The following is a 16,135-nucleotide window of genomic DNA, read 5'->3' as shown; positions in this document are numbered from 1 at the left end:
AATTGTATTCGTAATATTGAACTTTGTCCATTTCAACAGCTTCGGGAAAACTTTTTTCACTTTACAAAAAATAATAACGAGGAATATACAGCTGATAGACAACACTTGCACTTTCTCACTGCTCTTTGCTAGTTTTTGGTAAACTTATGATTCTCAAGCCATTTCAACGCTTTAAACTTGAATTGGTAAATACCTATTTGTCATATTGTCTACCCATTTAAGTATTTAACTGTCAATTTTGTAGTTACCTAACAGGAAAAAATTGCCTACATTCTGATTTCTGAGTTTCGTTCTTAAGAGTTCTTCTGAGTTTCGTTCTTAAGAAATTTTGTTTATGAACTTATAAATTTGTAAATATATGGTTCAAACAGCTCATCCTAGCAATATTTGATCATGTTTTAGGAACGAAAAATGAGCGTATTGAAAAATATTGTAGGATTGGATCTTATTGATCGCTCTTTTCAACTATACATTGTTTGAAAGCTGGAATAGCTTATCGGGTTTTCATTATTTGTTTTCATAAACAGTGAAAAATGTCCTGGGAAACTGATTCCATTTCAAAAAATTTATATTTTTGAGATAATTTGAATCCGGTTCGCCAAATCATGATGAGTCTTGAGTCATGATTTTTAAACGAAAAGGCATGTATGGCAAATCTTTGCATTTTTCACAAAATTGACCATAGATCAGGAACTAAAGAAAAGTACATCCTAAAAGTTACCAGAATTGAAGTTTATAAAGTTTCTTTCTTAAAAATATTTCATTTAAAAATTTCCGCTAGTTCGGGCATAGATTTTCCAGCTTTTCTTTATGAATTTCCCTAAGGTGGAAAATTTTGTGGAAACCTTTTTCCAGTTCATATTTTTTTTTGGATTTCTGAGAAAATTTGCTTAAATTTTCATATAAAAACTTTGTTTCTACAATGTTTTGTTCTTGAGTTATGATTTTTCAAAGAAAAGTCTTATATGGCACATCTGGACATTTTTCACAAAATTGGCCATAACTCAAAAACGAAAAAAAAAGTGCATTCCAAAAATTTCAGTGATTAAAGCTTATAAAATTACCTTCTCGAAAATATTTTTTTGAAAATTTTCCACGAGTTCGGGCATAGTTTTTCCGGCTTTTCTTTACGAATTTTCCCAACGGTGGAAAATTTTGTGGAAAACTTTCCAGTTCATATTTTTTTTGGATTTTTGAGAAAATTTGCTTAAATTTTCATATAAAAACTTTGTTTCTACGATGCTTCGTTCTTGAGTTATGATTTTTCAAAGTAAGTAGTGTCAAGGGAAAACAAAAAATTTCCACCTGAGTTTTCCGGAAAAATAGGCGACCCTGAATTTTTCTCAATTTTTTTTTATTCATATATCCATGAGCCCTGCCTGTGGAAAAAGTTTCATGAAAATCTGAGACCCTTCGGCCCAAACCCGTACGGTAATAAAAAAAAATCCCCAAGTAACACATTCCCAAAATAAATTACTCGCCTTGAATCATGATGCCGATAGTTAAATTAATTTTTCATAGCAAACTACAGGTTGGACTCGATTATCCGAAGTATGTTTTTTATATTCTTGTTCTTTCAGTTTTTATGAATACATTTTAGATAATTTGGTATTGCAATATTCAATATGTATGGTTTATCAGATTGGGAAGTAAGTTGGGAAATGGAGATTTGAAAAAAGTTTTTTTTTGTGTATGTTGGTCAATTTTTTTTTCAAGACCTCTAATGTTCTTAGAAATAATTTCTGGCTACGCCACTGCATCATATAAATAAAACAACGAAAGAAAATAATATTTAAGCTCTTTTATCGCAGATTTTACTTTTTTGAGGTTTTATTATCCGGAAGATTCGATTATCCGCAGTGAAAAAAAAATCTATACTTCAGATAATCGAGTCCGACCTGTATTTCATTTATATCATTGAAGAAAAACATAGATGTACCGTAATTAGGGATGTAGTTGATCAGTGGGGAGAAGTTGATCATTCCCGTACCCACATGTATGAACTGCCAAGAGAGCTATTAACCGTTTTCAATTATCACAAAAAAGTCATATCGTATTACCTGATAACTGCTCTTGATGTTTCTAAATTCGGTTCGTCGTTCAATATAGTTATACCATGAAAAAAAAACAGATTTTTAAGGAAATGTTCGATGAACTGTTAAAGGGTTCTACCCTAAAATTTCGACTATTGCCAAGGCTATATAGAGACAACATTTAAAAAAAAACTGTTTTGTACATTCCATATATGTTCGGTGAATCCAGCTTTATAATTGCATTGAGTATAAAAAAATCATTTTCAGAGATAAAAATGTTCTTTTTGTGAGCGAGTTGCCAATTTCAAAGAAAATTGCATACCTTTAGGCGTTTTATTTAGGGTATTCTGGATTTCACAACATTCAATCCTAAAATTGACCGATTTATCAACAAGATGTAAGATTTTTGAGACTTGATTCGAGATCAGTGATCCCAAATTTAGTAATTAGCATGTCTCTTTGTTTTAGGAAACATGTCACAGTAATTGATCAACTTCACCCCGGAATCAAAAACTTCACATTTTGATTTCTAAAAATTGTTTTCGTTATTATGAGAACAATTCGTAAAAGTTTCGTTTCTATAATTCAATATACATCCAACCAGTACAGGTTTTAAAAATATTTGGATGAGAATACATGCAGCCTACAAGGAATTATAGAACAGAATCGCTCAAAAGTGATCAACTTCACCCCATTTTACGGTACCCAGTTTCAATCTCTACCATCTACTATCCATTGATATCAACACAAGGAACTGCTCTAAAACTCAATTTTATGGCTGCTATGATGGCTTTTTTAAACAGTTTTCAAAAAGTGTTGTTCCATGACTCGTTATTTCTAAAAAGGGAACGCCAAAGAGCAACTCATGGAAATTTAACTTCATTGGAATAATATCCAGCTTTTTACGCTAGCTATAAATTTAAAAGGGTTGATTAAATTCTTTTGTTTTTTTGACTTTTACTGTGCGCCGTGTGTTGGTGTTAACTTTTATGCGTCGTATTACTTAAAATTTTCCACTAAAGCTTGTTTTTGTTACATTTTTATCAGCAACAAATATAATATGAAAAAAAACAGCAACAAATATAATATGACAAGGTTCTTAAAAAATGTCAAACGCATTGAAAAACTCGTTCTTTCACTAATTTGGTCACTCGAAAACAACAGGTTGTGGAATTTTGACGTCTTCGTGAGAGTTGTTTATTTTGTTAAAATGAACAGCTTTGCCGAACACGCCAAGTTTCTAGAACGCCACAGTAAAAAGTTAGATTGTGACGCCACTTATGCGGACGATTCACGGACTATCCGTTAATGTCAGTAGATGGTCCTTGTTTTTACAAAAAAAAAAACTATGTGGAAGACACCAAATGCTTCGTTACCGAGTTATTAATTTTGTCCCGCCAGATTGCGTCATTGGTCCACTGATCGCCAGTATATGCTAAAACTAAAGAGTGGTCCTTTCAGTTGGGGATGTAATACTTAAAAGAAAAAGAAGAGTAGAGCCACTTAGCGACAAACCTAAACTGTTTTCCTTCGGATGTTCTAGATTTTCAAGATAACTTTGTCGAAGGCTCGTATTTTCCATCTTATCTGGATTATGAGATAAAGGATCATTTTATATACTCGCTAACGCCATCTGGCGGAAAAATTTCGATCAAAACTATTTGCCTTCCGAATGATCTTGACCTTCTGGACAACTTTACTGAAGATCGTTTCTTTGCAAATCATAACGATCTCGAGATATAACAAAGTGAATCTATCTGTTTCGATGTGATGCTAAACTTTTTGGTGGGTGATTCAATATGCAACTGTGTGTTGCAATGCTTTTTTGTGAGTCCGTATTCATGATGAGTAAAATATTGTCGTTAATGATAATTAAAATTTAAAAACTCATATACAGTATTGGACAAAACATTTGCAACTTTTTCGATTTTCCATACAAAATGACCAACTTTGGTAAGCTAGATCTCAGTTATTTATGGACCGATTCGAATGAAATTTTCACAGAACACCAGATATAACTTGAATTTTAACAAATATGTTTGAGTATTTTTTCCAATAACGAGTTTATAAGTAACAACGGTTTAACTAAAGTGTAATTTTTGACGAAAAATTCAAAACTATTTATCTCAAAATCTGATAGCCTTACAAAAAAAACTGTCTTCAGCAAACTTGTTCATCTCATTAAAATCTACAACTTTGATGAAGATACCATGAAACTATTCCTTCAATATGTTTAGTAATGTCATTTATAAAAAATCGTCAAAAAAATTCACTTTAGTCAAACCGTTACTGCTCTTAAACTTGTGATTGGAAAAATCATTCAAACATATATGTTAAAATTCAAGTTATGTCTGATGTTCTGCCAAAATTTCATTCAAATCGGTCCATAAATAACTAAGATATAGCTTTCCAAAGTTGGTCATTTTGTATGAAAAATCGAAAAAGTTGCAAATGTTTTGTCCAATACTGTATCTCAGGTTGCAGATCAAATAGCAGGATGGTGTTTTCAGTAAATTTGCTAGCATACCTGAGTAGCTCGCAATAGTGACACTAGCGGGTTCTATCGAGCATCAAACATTTCAAATTCATTTATATTTCATTAATATTCTTAACTCAATCTTGAAGACTGGTACCTTCGACCAAAATGCTCTTTCGTTCGTTACTATTGATATAAAATCTGTTGAAATATTCAGCCTCTCTTTCACCGAGTATCGAATCAATCAGACATATACTGCAAGAGCTAGCTATCAAACCACTTTACTGAAAACACCAACCTTCTCATTTGGATTTGCAGTTATGAAAGTTAAAAATTTTCAATGCTCAAACCTCCTTGTGGCAGACTATCGAAATAACCGAACATACAGTGCATAATTGAAAACTTATCAAAAAATTCTCAATTTTAAATTTTGAAGGCTCACTAGTGCCTCCTTGTGTTAGAATATCGAACTAATCAAGCGTATGGAACACGGTCCTATACCCAACGAACAACTTTGTCGAGAACTTGCAGTTTTGCATACCCGAGCAACGGCGGATAACTAGATGATATCAACATGATAACAACTTTCATTATCACTGTTATAAATTTGATATTCTGTTATCAATGATAACCGAATGATAACATAACCGGTCGGTCATTGTATTCGTGACAGACATTATTGATAACAGGTTGATAATACGCATCTTTCCCATACAATTTTTTCAAAGTGTGTGTTGATAAACAAAGTTGACTTTTCGTCATACAAAATTTTGTAAAATTATTTGAAGCTTAAGTTCAATCCAATACACTCGTATCTTAAAACTTTTGCGTGAATTATGACCATAAAATTCAAAAAAATATGCTGTGCTTAACTTAGTTATCAACTTGAACTCACTGATAATTTAATTTACTATTAGGGGAAGGGGTGGTAAAATGAACACCTTAAGAAAATCATCTTGTTTCTGATAGAAAAACGAGAAATTTGTATAGTTCTATCGTACAACATCAAAAATAGGGATATAATCTATAGCAGCGTCATGGATTCATACTAAAATAGCTTAATTTTCACATATTTTCCTTACTATCGAAAAGCGATGCAAATGTTCATTTTACCTTCACTATGTGGGTAAAATGAACAGTGGTTGGTGGTAAAATGAACACTACGCAAAAAACGTGAGCAAAACAAATATTTCTGAAAAATTTCATTGCCCTACCGAAAATACATCCATTAATGATTGTAACCCATTCAAACAGAATTCTAAAGGTATCAGATTTGACATCATATCATAATGTTATTCACCTCACTGAAAAACCTCAAGTCTTCCGAGCTAAGAGTTACGTCAGTTCTTATTTCCAAACGTGGTTTTGTAAAATTTTAGTTTTCGTTGATACTTTCAGTTCAATTGACCTATGTATCAACTCGAACACTCAGATTTATGCTGTAAATCGTCCATGCGTGATAAAAAATCATCGAAATTTGTTTTTTCTTGCTAAAAGGCACGGTGTTCATGTTACCACCCCTGTTCATTTTACCACCACTTCCCCTACTTTGTAATTCCACAAATAAATTTGAGTTCTCATTTTTGTTATGTTGGCTGTTAATTCAGCCAAGATGATAACAAAATCAGTTATCAAATGATGATAACCAGGTAACAATATTTGTTATCATATTGCTATTCAACTTTGCTCGGGTAATGAGATATATGCGTTCGAAATATTTGTAGCTCACTTGCGCCTGCTAGTTGTAGAATGTTATATTAAGAAAACATTCAATGTATTGTCTGTAGACCAATTAGCAATCATGCTTTGAAATTCCCAACCAATCAATATGTAATAAACTGACCCTTTCTTTGAAGTAAATCTTCACCGGAAAAAGTATAATTTTATTTAAAACTGTTTCTGAGAAATAAGCGTTTAAAGTTCTGCAAATATTAAACCTCTCCGCAAAGAACCACCATCCTTGAAATTCCTTATATTTTTTTTTTCGTTACAAAACTGCAGAAAAACCCAATGTTTGAAGTTATTGCGATTTAAATGTTGGTTCAATATGACCCCAAGGCATATAAAACTTATTTTTTTACGCTCATACAGAAGGTTAAATGAATGGCGCAGATTCTCCATAATTATTTGCAAACAAATCACCGTTCTCATCCTAATGAGCTCAAATTTTATGAGAAGATGGATATTGTGACCAAGAGCCAATTGGGAGAATCAAGAATAGCATTTTCAATCCCCTCAATATTTATACATGTTTCATGTGAGAATAGAACAAATAAAATAGTTAAAGTAGAATTGAAGTAGAAAAAAAATACTCACCTCTGTGATGTCGGTAGTTGGACTGGTTAGAACGCGAGGCCATGTCGTTGTCGGACTCGGAACCAAGCGTATCATATTCTGTAATCGGTATATGAAGTGTTAGTATCTTCCTAACTTCGGAATCTGTGGATCCGGGATTGTCAGATTCTATAAATTGATTTATATCTAAAAATGGTTTGCTTTGCGGGAGACAGCGAGAAAACACCAACGTTATCGAATTTCGTACTCACCTATCGGCTCCGAAGTGGCCGGATCCCTCAGACGAGATCCGCCCTTTCTGCGTACTTTTGTATATTCTGGTTCTTTGTTCTGGATGGTCATGTGGTTTCAGTTTTCAGTTAATTGGTTGGACAAATATTTGGTTTCGTGTGGACGATTTTTGGAAGGATTACATTTGCGAGCGAATTGTACATTTGGATGGGAGATTTTCGATTTCGAGCGTTCGGCATCGTGTTCAGGAAGGTCACGTGGTCAACGGTATTTTTTGATGGAAGAAATTTGATTTGTAGAGTATAGAAGAGAGAAAAAAAGAAAAAGGGGGCTTCTGGTAGTTTATTCAACACATTTTTGTATCATTGGGAAAATTTTGATTCTCTGCACTAGTTTAATGAATGAGATGGAACTAATCTATTTGCCAATTGTCATTCCTTCGTTTTAGCGAACATCAGGAGCACGAGACAGAGACGTCGGACAGAAAAAAGTTAGAACCTGAACCACGTAAAAAAGGATCGTTTTCATAATGGCGAGATGGTAAGAAATGATGGCGGATGGTTTTCGGGGGAATGTGATGACTTTGAGGTTCATTTGATGCTGATTCTGCTGAAATGCTCGGGAAAAGAAAACGGTGATTAGAGTGAACTTGAGATGGTGGAAAACTATGACCTTTGCGCTATGATATCTATGAGACCGAAAAGATTAATGATACGAGTGCGTAACAGAGGATATTTAAAATGTGGTAGAACTCACGGTGAAATGGAGTTTAATATCTGTACATTGCTTTCCTCTATGATATCTGATTCATGCTTGAAACTAATGTGGGTTGGGAAACGTTTAGAGCTACCATATTATTTAGGCGATGAAATTGTAATGGGTTGTGAAGCTTTTCTATTTCGTGTGATCAATGATAACACTGACGATTTTGTTTAACCATATTTAGTTTCGCCTAAGAGACGTTAACAAATATAGAGAACACTCCTTCTGTGCCCTTGAAAGATTGAAAAAATGGTAAAATCTACAAGAGGATCCCGTTGTATCTAGATGAAAAGATATCAGTGATAGAAGTAGTGCACTTAACATTGTATTATTTTAAAATATCTTAGGCATGTCTAGGATTAGCTGTATGTTTTCTCCGCGAAAGTTATAGGGCTTCGTTCATTTATTACACAGGGTGTCTACTCATTTACGGAAATGAAATTCCCTGAGATTTCCAGGTTTTAAAAAATAATTCCAGGTTGAAGAAATCCCTCAAAATATAAAAATAATAAATTTTAGATGACTAAAACTTTTTTTTCAAATGAAAGGTATCTTTGAAAATAAATGTATCTAACAAAAAATTTCAAAGTATTTTTCACTTCAATAAAAAACAATTTTCTGTTTTGTGCTTCGTGTAAACATAGGAAAAAATTAAAAAAAAATGGCGATTTTATTAAATTGCCACGGAAATCAAGAATGTTTAACAAATGATCTGAAAGTGCCTTAAATCGTCAAAGTCAGATATGAAAAAATAGTCTATTCGATCTTAAGAAAAAAATATCGTTTCCCTTAAAATAAGATTCAGGATTTCTGGAGAGCATTTTTGGGGAAATCAGAGCTGGTAGTATGACCGTATTAGAAATAAGCTCTTTGTAGACCTCTTCCTTGACAAAAAAAAAAAAAAAAAAAACGAGGAGGAAGCACGAGTTTGATTCCTAAGTTGAACAGACATTTTTCTAAATATAATTCTGAGGCCCTTTTCGGAATTTCTCATGGCATTACGACAAGTAAAACAGTTCGATTAACTATAGATTTCTTTCACATATTACTCCGCAGATCTCTTCCGGAGTTTGTCTTGAGATTTGTCACGAAGTTTCTGAGTAATTTTTCCATGAATTCCGTTTTATATACCTTCAATAATTCAATCTGGATTTTTTAAGGGTAATCACATCAAAAATCATCCATCCAAAAGTTATTCCATTGGTTCTCCGACATTACCCGGAAACCCATTACACGGAATGCAATTTACCGGAAGACCATTACCCGGAAAACCATTTACCGGAATGAACCATTTGCCGGAAAACCATAACCCGGAAGGACCATTTACCGGAAAATTATATCTCCATTTCTCAACTTGTTTCATTACCGTCCTTGTAACCGTTTAACGGTCATTCAGGTCAGTATGTTACCTTAAAAATATTTAAAATGACTACCAACGATAAGGTTCTTATTTCAAAATACATAAGCACCAGAGAGGAGTCTAAGATATCTTCTTCTTCTTTCTGGCGTTACGTCCCCACTGGGACAGAGCCTGCTTCTCAGCTTAGTGTTCTTATGAGCACTTCCACAGTTATTAACTGAGAGCTTACTGTGCCAATGACCATTTTTGCATGTGTATATCGTGTGGCAGCTACGAAGATACTCTATGCCCTGGGGAGTCGAGAAAATTTCCAACCCGAAAAGATCCTCGACTGGTGGGATTCGAACCCACGACCCTCAGCTTGGTCTTGCTGAATAGCTGCGCGTTTACCGCTACGGCTATCTGGGCCCCTGAGTCTAAGATATCTTCATACTTGATAATGTCAATATGCACCATCTTCATATATTTGCATTTCATAAATGATTCACCCTTCTTTCAAAAATAAGCTGTTCTTTCAACTTATATTTTCAGCTTGTCTTGGCTGAACTGGCTTAATTTGGCTACAACTATATAACTTTACGTTTAATATTCCACTGTCGATTCTCCAAGTGTCTAAATATTAATAAATAAGCAATGATTAGAATTTTTAATACTTTTCGCCGAGTGTCAATTCGCCGAATGTCGTTTCCGCAAACGACAATCAACCAATTGTAAATCCCCCGTATAATCCTTTTTCTAGAATGACCTATTTTGGGTCATCTGTTATTCACCCTTCTAAATGTGTTTAGTCGAAAATGATCAAATATCTTATTATTTTGATTGCTTATTGTTCTTTCTTGTTTATTACACTGACATTGAATTCAGAGTACAGACATTCAGAGTTATGACATTCGAAGAAAAATAGCACAACCAATCAGAATCAAAGGAAAAGTAGATCTATTGAGGTTCCAAAGATGGACGTTACAATGGCGAATAGTGTTTCTACTTTAAATCACCAAGGCACTCCTAGTTTTTGTCTTGATTTTTTTAGCTTTCCCCAAATCATAAAGCTGACATGAGAATTCAACTGTTGTATGTTGCTTCCCTCGCAAGATAAGTGTTTTTTTTTTAAATTTTGATACAATATTGAAATTGGATTCTGATCTGTTTTAACGTAAGAAAATAAGAAAACCATCAAAACGCCAAACATTTTTTGATGCTGAGATGTTCCATTTACTCAAATGCAACCTATCTTATTTGTTAGGCTTTTTTATTTCGATTTATAGTGATGGTACCTTCCAAGTGGTCTCAGACATAAAAGAAAATTAAAAATTCTTTTCATTCTTTCTGTCCTTGCCTGTAATGTTTAGTTTTATAGCCTAAATTTGAAGACATAGTTTTCCGATCTATATCAGGCGATTCTTTTCTAATTAGGTTGCCAACAAAATTACATGGTCATTCAAATTTTGGTATCGTGATATTCGTTAATAGTCTAAGGCCTACGTTGCGGCAAAGTGAAGTTATTCAGAAAGATCAAAGGTTGGTAGAATTGAATACCGCCGGTTCAAAATTATTTCTGGTTGACATATTTGACAACGTTTCAGAGCTAGAGTACTTACATACTTGTCAAAATATGAACGAATGCAAAAATGCTCGGTTGACATAGGCTCTCAGCTAATAACTGTAGAAATGTTCCTAGAACAGCTGAGAAGCAGGTTTTGTCCCAATTGAGTCGTAACGCCAGCAAGAAGAAAAACATATTTGGTTCATTGTAGATGTCTATTGAAATAGTGTTTATGAAACCGAGGGAGTCGAGAATGTCCATGGTTAGCGTGACATAAGGACTGTTCATTTAAGTAAGTGGACACCTAAATATTAGCATTTTGGTGTGAAAATTCCATAAAAACAAATAAAATTTTGTTTCAGTGTGTACCCAAGTGTTTATTTTGACAGCAGACAAAAGTTGACATAAAAAAATTATAAATTCCAAGCGATGGGTCGAATTGACATGGCGACTCGCAATTTTTTTCTGCACAAATGGTGTACAGAAAAACTGTCGTTCCGAGATTTGGCTAAAATCGCGAAGAGTCCAAATTGAATTTTTTCAACGCTTTGGCCAAAACAGATATTCCTGACGACGTACGATACATCCCAACAGAAAAATTTGGGAAAAATGATTTGTTATGGCAAGCAATTTGCTCCTGCAGTATGAAAATACTACATATTTCACGACGGGTTCAATCAACAGCAAAAATTACAGAACTCTACTGAAAGCATACCATGCCTCTATTGTTTTTGCCAGACTTAGTATCGGCTCACTATGCTTCAGCTACTTTGGAGATGCTCAAGAAGGAAAAAGTCGAATTTGTAGAAAAATGATCGAATCCATCAAATTGCTCAGAACTACGCCCCATTGAAACATATTGGGCAATAATCAAACGACATCTTAAGAAGGATGGAAGAGAAGCAAGCTCCATCGATTTTTTCAATAAAATGTGGTCACAACGAACAGCAGCACAACGAAAAGTTCCGAAAAAAGTTGTGCAGAACCTTATGGGAGGTATCATGAGAAAAGTAAGAGCATTCTCCAGCAATGCTCAATAAATGTTCAAATTTATGTGAATTTGGTCGAAATCACGTTGATTTCCATGTATTTTAGGTAAACTCATGAATTTGTTCGAAAATAAACAGTTTACTGTAAAAAACACGTGTCCACTTTCTTAAATGAACAGGCCTTAATTTGTACTGCGCATCAATGAAAGGTCGTCGAAAATGGAAGATTTGGCTTTCCGGGTAATGGTGCATTCCGGTAAATGGTACATCCGGGTAAATGGTTTTTCCGGGTAATGGTACATTCCGGTAAATGGTTTTCCGGTAAATTGCATTCCGGGTAATGATATTCCGGGTAATGGTATAGAATCATTCCATTGATTTCTTTTTAGAGCATCTTCAAGAATTCAAAATTCCTTCAGGAATGCCCCAAACTTTTTTTTTTTAATTTCTCAAAGTAGTTTTTAAATATTAAGGAATTTTTTTAGATTGTTTTGGAAAAAAATGTGAGTTCTAAGTACGTCTTGATGAATTCCTACGAGGATCTCTTTGATAAAATTTTTCCTAAAATATTAAAAAAAATAAATAAAAATATTTAAATAATGTCCTACAAGACGATTTTAAGATATTACTTGGAGAAATACGGACCGAATCCCTAAACCTTGACTATAGTTTTGAAGAATCCAAGGAAATTTGGTTAATTTTAATTGAAATTTTTTTAGAGAAATGTTTGAGCCCCTGCAACAATATTTCGATGATATGCTGGAGACATTACAAAACAAGTTTCTGGAGGAACCTGATGAGGAATCCTATGCCAAATTTATCGAGGAATTCTCGAGGAATGTTTATAATACATATCATTTAGTAATGCCTGAAGGATTTTTGCAGCAATTCCTGAGAGTAATGGTGGATGGATATTTGAAAAATCCCTATCAAAATGCCTGGAATAAATGACACAATCGTCTTAGGAATTATTCTAGAATTTTGTGGGAAAAAATCGAAACGATTTTTTTCCAAAATCTCTGGAATAAACATTTGTGGATGCGTTGGCGTGCTCTAAGAGTTTTGGACCCAATTCTGTAGAAAATACTCAAAACAGCCATTGAAAAATCGCTGGTAGCATCTCTGGAGTAATTTCTGAAAGTACTAAAGAAGAAACCACTCGAGAAATGATTAGAATTAATGAAACATTCATCGCAAGCTCTAAGAAAAATATAATTAAGAACTTGTGGAAAATTTGCCGAATAGTTTTTATAGATTTCTTTGGAGCCTTTAGAATTTTGGATCAGAATTCACTGCAAGCAGATTGAAAAAGTAACTTGAGAGATAATTTTTATTGAAATAGAGACTTTAAGGACCATAACCAAAAATGGAGACTTGGATTAAAACAGTGATCAAGACTTTTAAAGAAAATTGGCTTACTTGAGAAATGTACTATGTATCGTGCCTGTTGTAATTTTTGCTCATTTCCTACAAAGTTTATTATTTTTGTATAATAGGCGAAAAAATATTTTTGTTAAATTTTTTGAATGTTTTTAACATATCAACTGCTCATGGACCACTCCTAATTGGAGCTGGCTGTACTTGCCTTTAACAATTTGGCAATCTTAAGATTCCTGGTCGAAACATGTTTTACGCTGATTAATTAAAAATCGTTGAAAGGACTGAACATGTTAACTAGCGTTTCGATAGCGATTTTTTGATTGAGGAGATTTTGTGTCACAAAACAGACATATTCTACCATCTATCAATGTTTCTAAATAATTTCCCTGAGTGTAGCCAAAATTCCCTGAGAATTCCAGGTTTTTCCAGGTTGAATTAAATTCCCTGATAATTCCAGGTTTTCCAGGTTTTTCCAGGTAGTAGACACCCTGTTACATTACACAAGAATCTTTAAACCTTCTTCTTCTTTGGCATTAACATTCTCATTGGGACAGAGCCTGCTTCTCAGTTTAGTGTTCAATGAGCACTTCCACAGTTATTACTGAGAGCTTTCTTTGCCAAAGTTGCAATTTTCGCATTCGTATATCGTGTGGCAGGTACGATTATACACTATGCTCAGGAAGTCAAGGAAATTTCAGGCAACCACGGTATTCACGAATACTGAACATGCCAAAATGTAGAGAGAAACTTCCTCTACAAGATAAAAATGCCTATACGGTCATGTAGGATCCAAAAAACGTCGAAAATAATTGAATTGTGATGCACTGTTTTTCATTATTTTGGACACACCAATACATTTTGGACCCTCAAAGTATATATTTTGGACCACCAGCATTTTTTATCGTTTGGCGACAAAGTCCACGACACTGGTTGTATGAAAAATTTAAATGAAATATATAAAGTAAAAAATTTAATAAAATAAAACGAAACATTCATTTCTTATATCTAGGTGTTCTGTGTTATTTGACAACACTATCATCCTAATTTGGTAAAACAAATTTAAGATTTAATTAACATTTTGTTAACAACATATTACATTTCATTTGCCGTAGCAGTTCAGTTTTTTTTACAGGTGAGTTGATTTCACCTGCTTATAAGAGAAAAAAAAACGTTTTTAATATACTTAACCTAACTTAACCTAAACATATAACGCATTAATCGTGGCAATAGAAGATTGTAACGATTTTTGCCTGAAATTATTAATGATTGTATTTGACATTTGTTCCAATGTTTCAACATTGGATATTCTATGTAACTCATTGGTACTATACCAGGGAGGAAGCCTCAGAATCATTTTCAAAATTTTATTTTGAATTCTCTGCAGAGCTTTCTTCCTGGTATTACAACAGCTAGTCCATATTGGTACAGCATACAACATGGCTGGCCTGAAAATTTGTTTGAATATCAAAAGCTTGTTCTTAAGACAAAGTTTTGATTTTCTATTAATAAGGGGATAGAGACATTTTACATATTTATTACATTTGGCTTGATTGCCCTCAATGTGATTTTTGAAAGTTAAATTCTTATCTAGCATGAGGCCTAGATACTTAACTTCATCTGACCAATTTATTGGAACCCCTCTCATCGTGACAACATGTCTACTTGAAGGTTTCAAATAAAGAGCTTTTGGTTTATGTGGGAATATTATTAGTTGAGTTTTGGAAGCATTAGGAGAAATCTTCCATTTTTGCAAGTATGAAGAAAAAATATCCAAACTTTTTTGCAATCGACTACAGATGACACGCAGGCTTCGTCCTTTGGCGGAGAGGCCTGTGTCATCCGCAAACAAAGATTTTTGACATCCCTGAGGGAGCTCAGGTAAGTCAGATGTGAAAATATTGTATAATATTGGTCCCAAAATGCTGCCTTGAGGAACACCAGCTCTTACAGGAAGTCTTTCAGATCTGGAGTTCTGATAATTAACCTGAAGTGTACGATTTGACAGATAACTTTGAATTATTCTAACAATGTATGTTGGAAAATTAAAGTTTTTCAATTTTACAATCAAACCTTCATGCCAAACACTGTCGAATGCTTTTTCTATGTCTAGAAGAGCAAGACCAGTAGAATAGCCTTCAGATTTGTTGGAACGGATCAAATTTGTTACACGTAAAAGCTGATGAGTGGTCGAATGTCCATGGCGGAATCCGAACTGTTCATTGGCAAAAATTGAATTTTCGTTGATGTGGGCCATCATTCTGTTCAAAATAACCTTTTCAAAAAGTTTACTGATGGAGGAAAGCAAACTGATTGGACGATAGCTAGAAGCTTCTGCAGGATTTTTGTCTGGTTTTAAAATTGGAACAACCTTAGCATTTTTCCATTTGTCAGGAAAATATGCTAATTGAAAACATTTGTTAAATATATTAACTAAAAATGATAAGCTACTTTCTGGAAGTTTCTTGATGAGGATGTAGAAAATTCCATCATCGCCAGGAGCTTTCATGTTTTTGAATTTTTTAATAATAGTTCTCACTTCTTCCAAATCAGTCTCCCAGGCATTTTCGAAAACGTTCTCTTGATTGAGAATATTTTCGAACTCCTGAGTAGCTTCATTTTCAATTGGACTAGTAAGTCCTAAATTAAAATTGTGCGCACTTTCAAACTGCATAGCAAGTTTTTGAGCTTTTTCGAAATTAGTTAGTAATAATTTGTTTTCCTCTTTCAATGCCGGTATTGGCTTCTGAGGTTTTTTTCAAGATTTTCGATAATTTCCAAAAGGGCTTAGAGCCAGGGTCCAATTGAGAAATTTTATTTTCAAAGTTTTTGTTTCTTAATTGAGCAAAACGTTTCTTGATTTCTTTCTGCAAATCCTGCCATATAATTTTCATAGCAGGATCGCGAGTGCGTTGAAATTGCCTTCTCCTCACGTTTTTAAGACGGATCAAGAGTTTAAGATCATCGTCTATAATCACGGATTCAAATTTTACTTCACATTTTGGAATTGCAATGCTCCGGGCTTCAACAATGGAATTTGTTAAAGTTTCAAGAGCATTGTCAATATCA

The 16,135-nt window shown here is 33.8% G+C and overlaps 1 protein-coding gene across 5 annotated transcripts in view; it reads right to left on the bottom strand.

Moving 5' to 3' along the window:
* Positions 1-16,135, bottom strand: part of LOC5578262 (Down syndrome cell adhesion molecule-like protein Dscam2) — a 573,793-nt gene that overhangs the window by 12,100 nt on the left and 545,558 nt on the right. For 3 of the 5 annotated variants that reach the window (XM_021843982.1, XM_021843985.1, XM_021843983.1), the window contains exons 18-19: positions 7,056-7,134; positions 6,826-6,990 (exon numbers count right to left, since the gene is read on the bottom strand). In XM_021843982.1, the coding sequence (XP_021699674.1) occupies positions 6,826-6,990; positions 7,056-7,134 (244 nt within the window). The remainder of the gene's footprint in view (positions 1-6,825; positions 6,991-7,055; positions 7,135-16,135) is intronic. The other 2 variants (XM_021843984.1, XM_021843986.1) reach the window with 2 other exon arrangements.

This window comes from Aedes aegypti, chromosome 2 (assembly GCF_002204515.2).
Source record: "Aedes aegypti strain LVP_AGWG chromosome 2, AaegL5.0 Primary Assembly, whole genome shotgun sequence".
Classification (NCBI taxonomy): Eukaryota; Metazoa; Arthropoda; class Insecta; order Diptera; family Culicidae; genus Aedes; species Aedes aegypti.
Note: the sequence above shows the minus strand (reverse complement) of the source record. Positions and strands in the feature narration are given on the sequence as shown.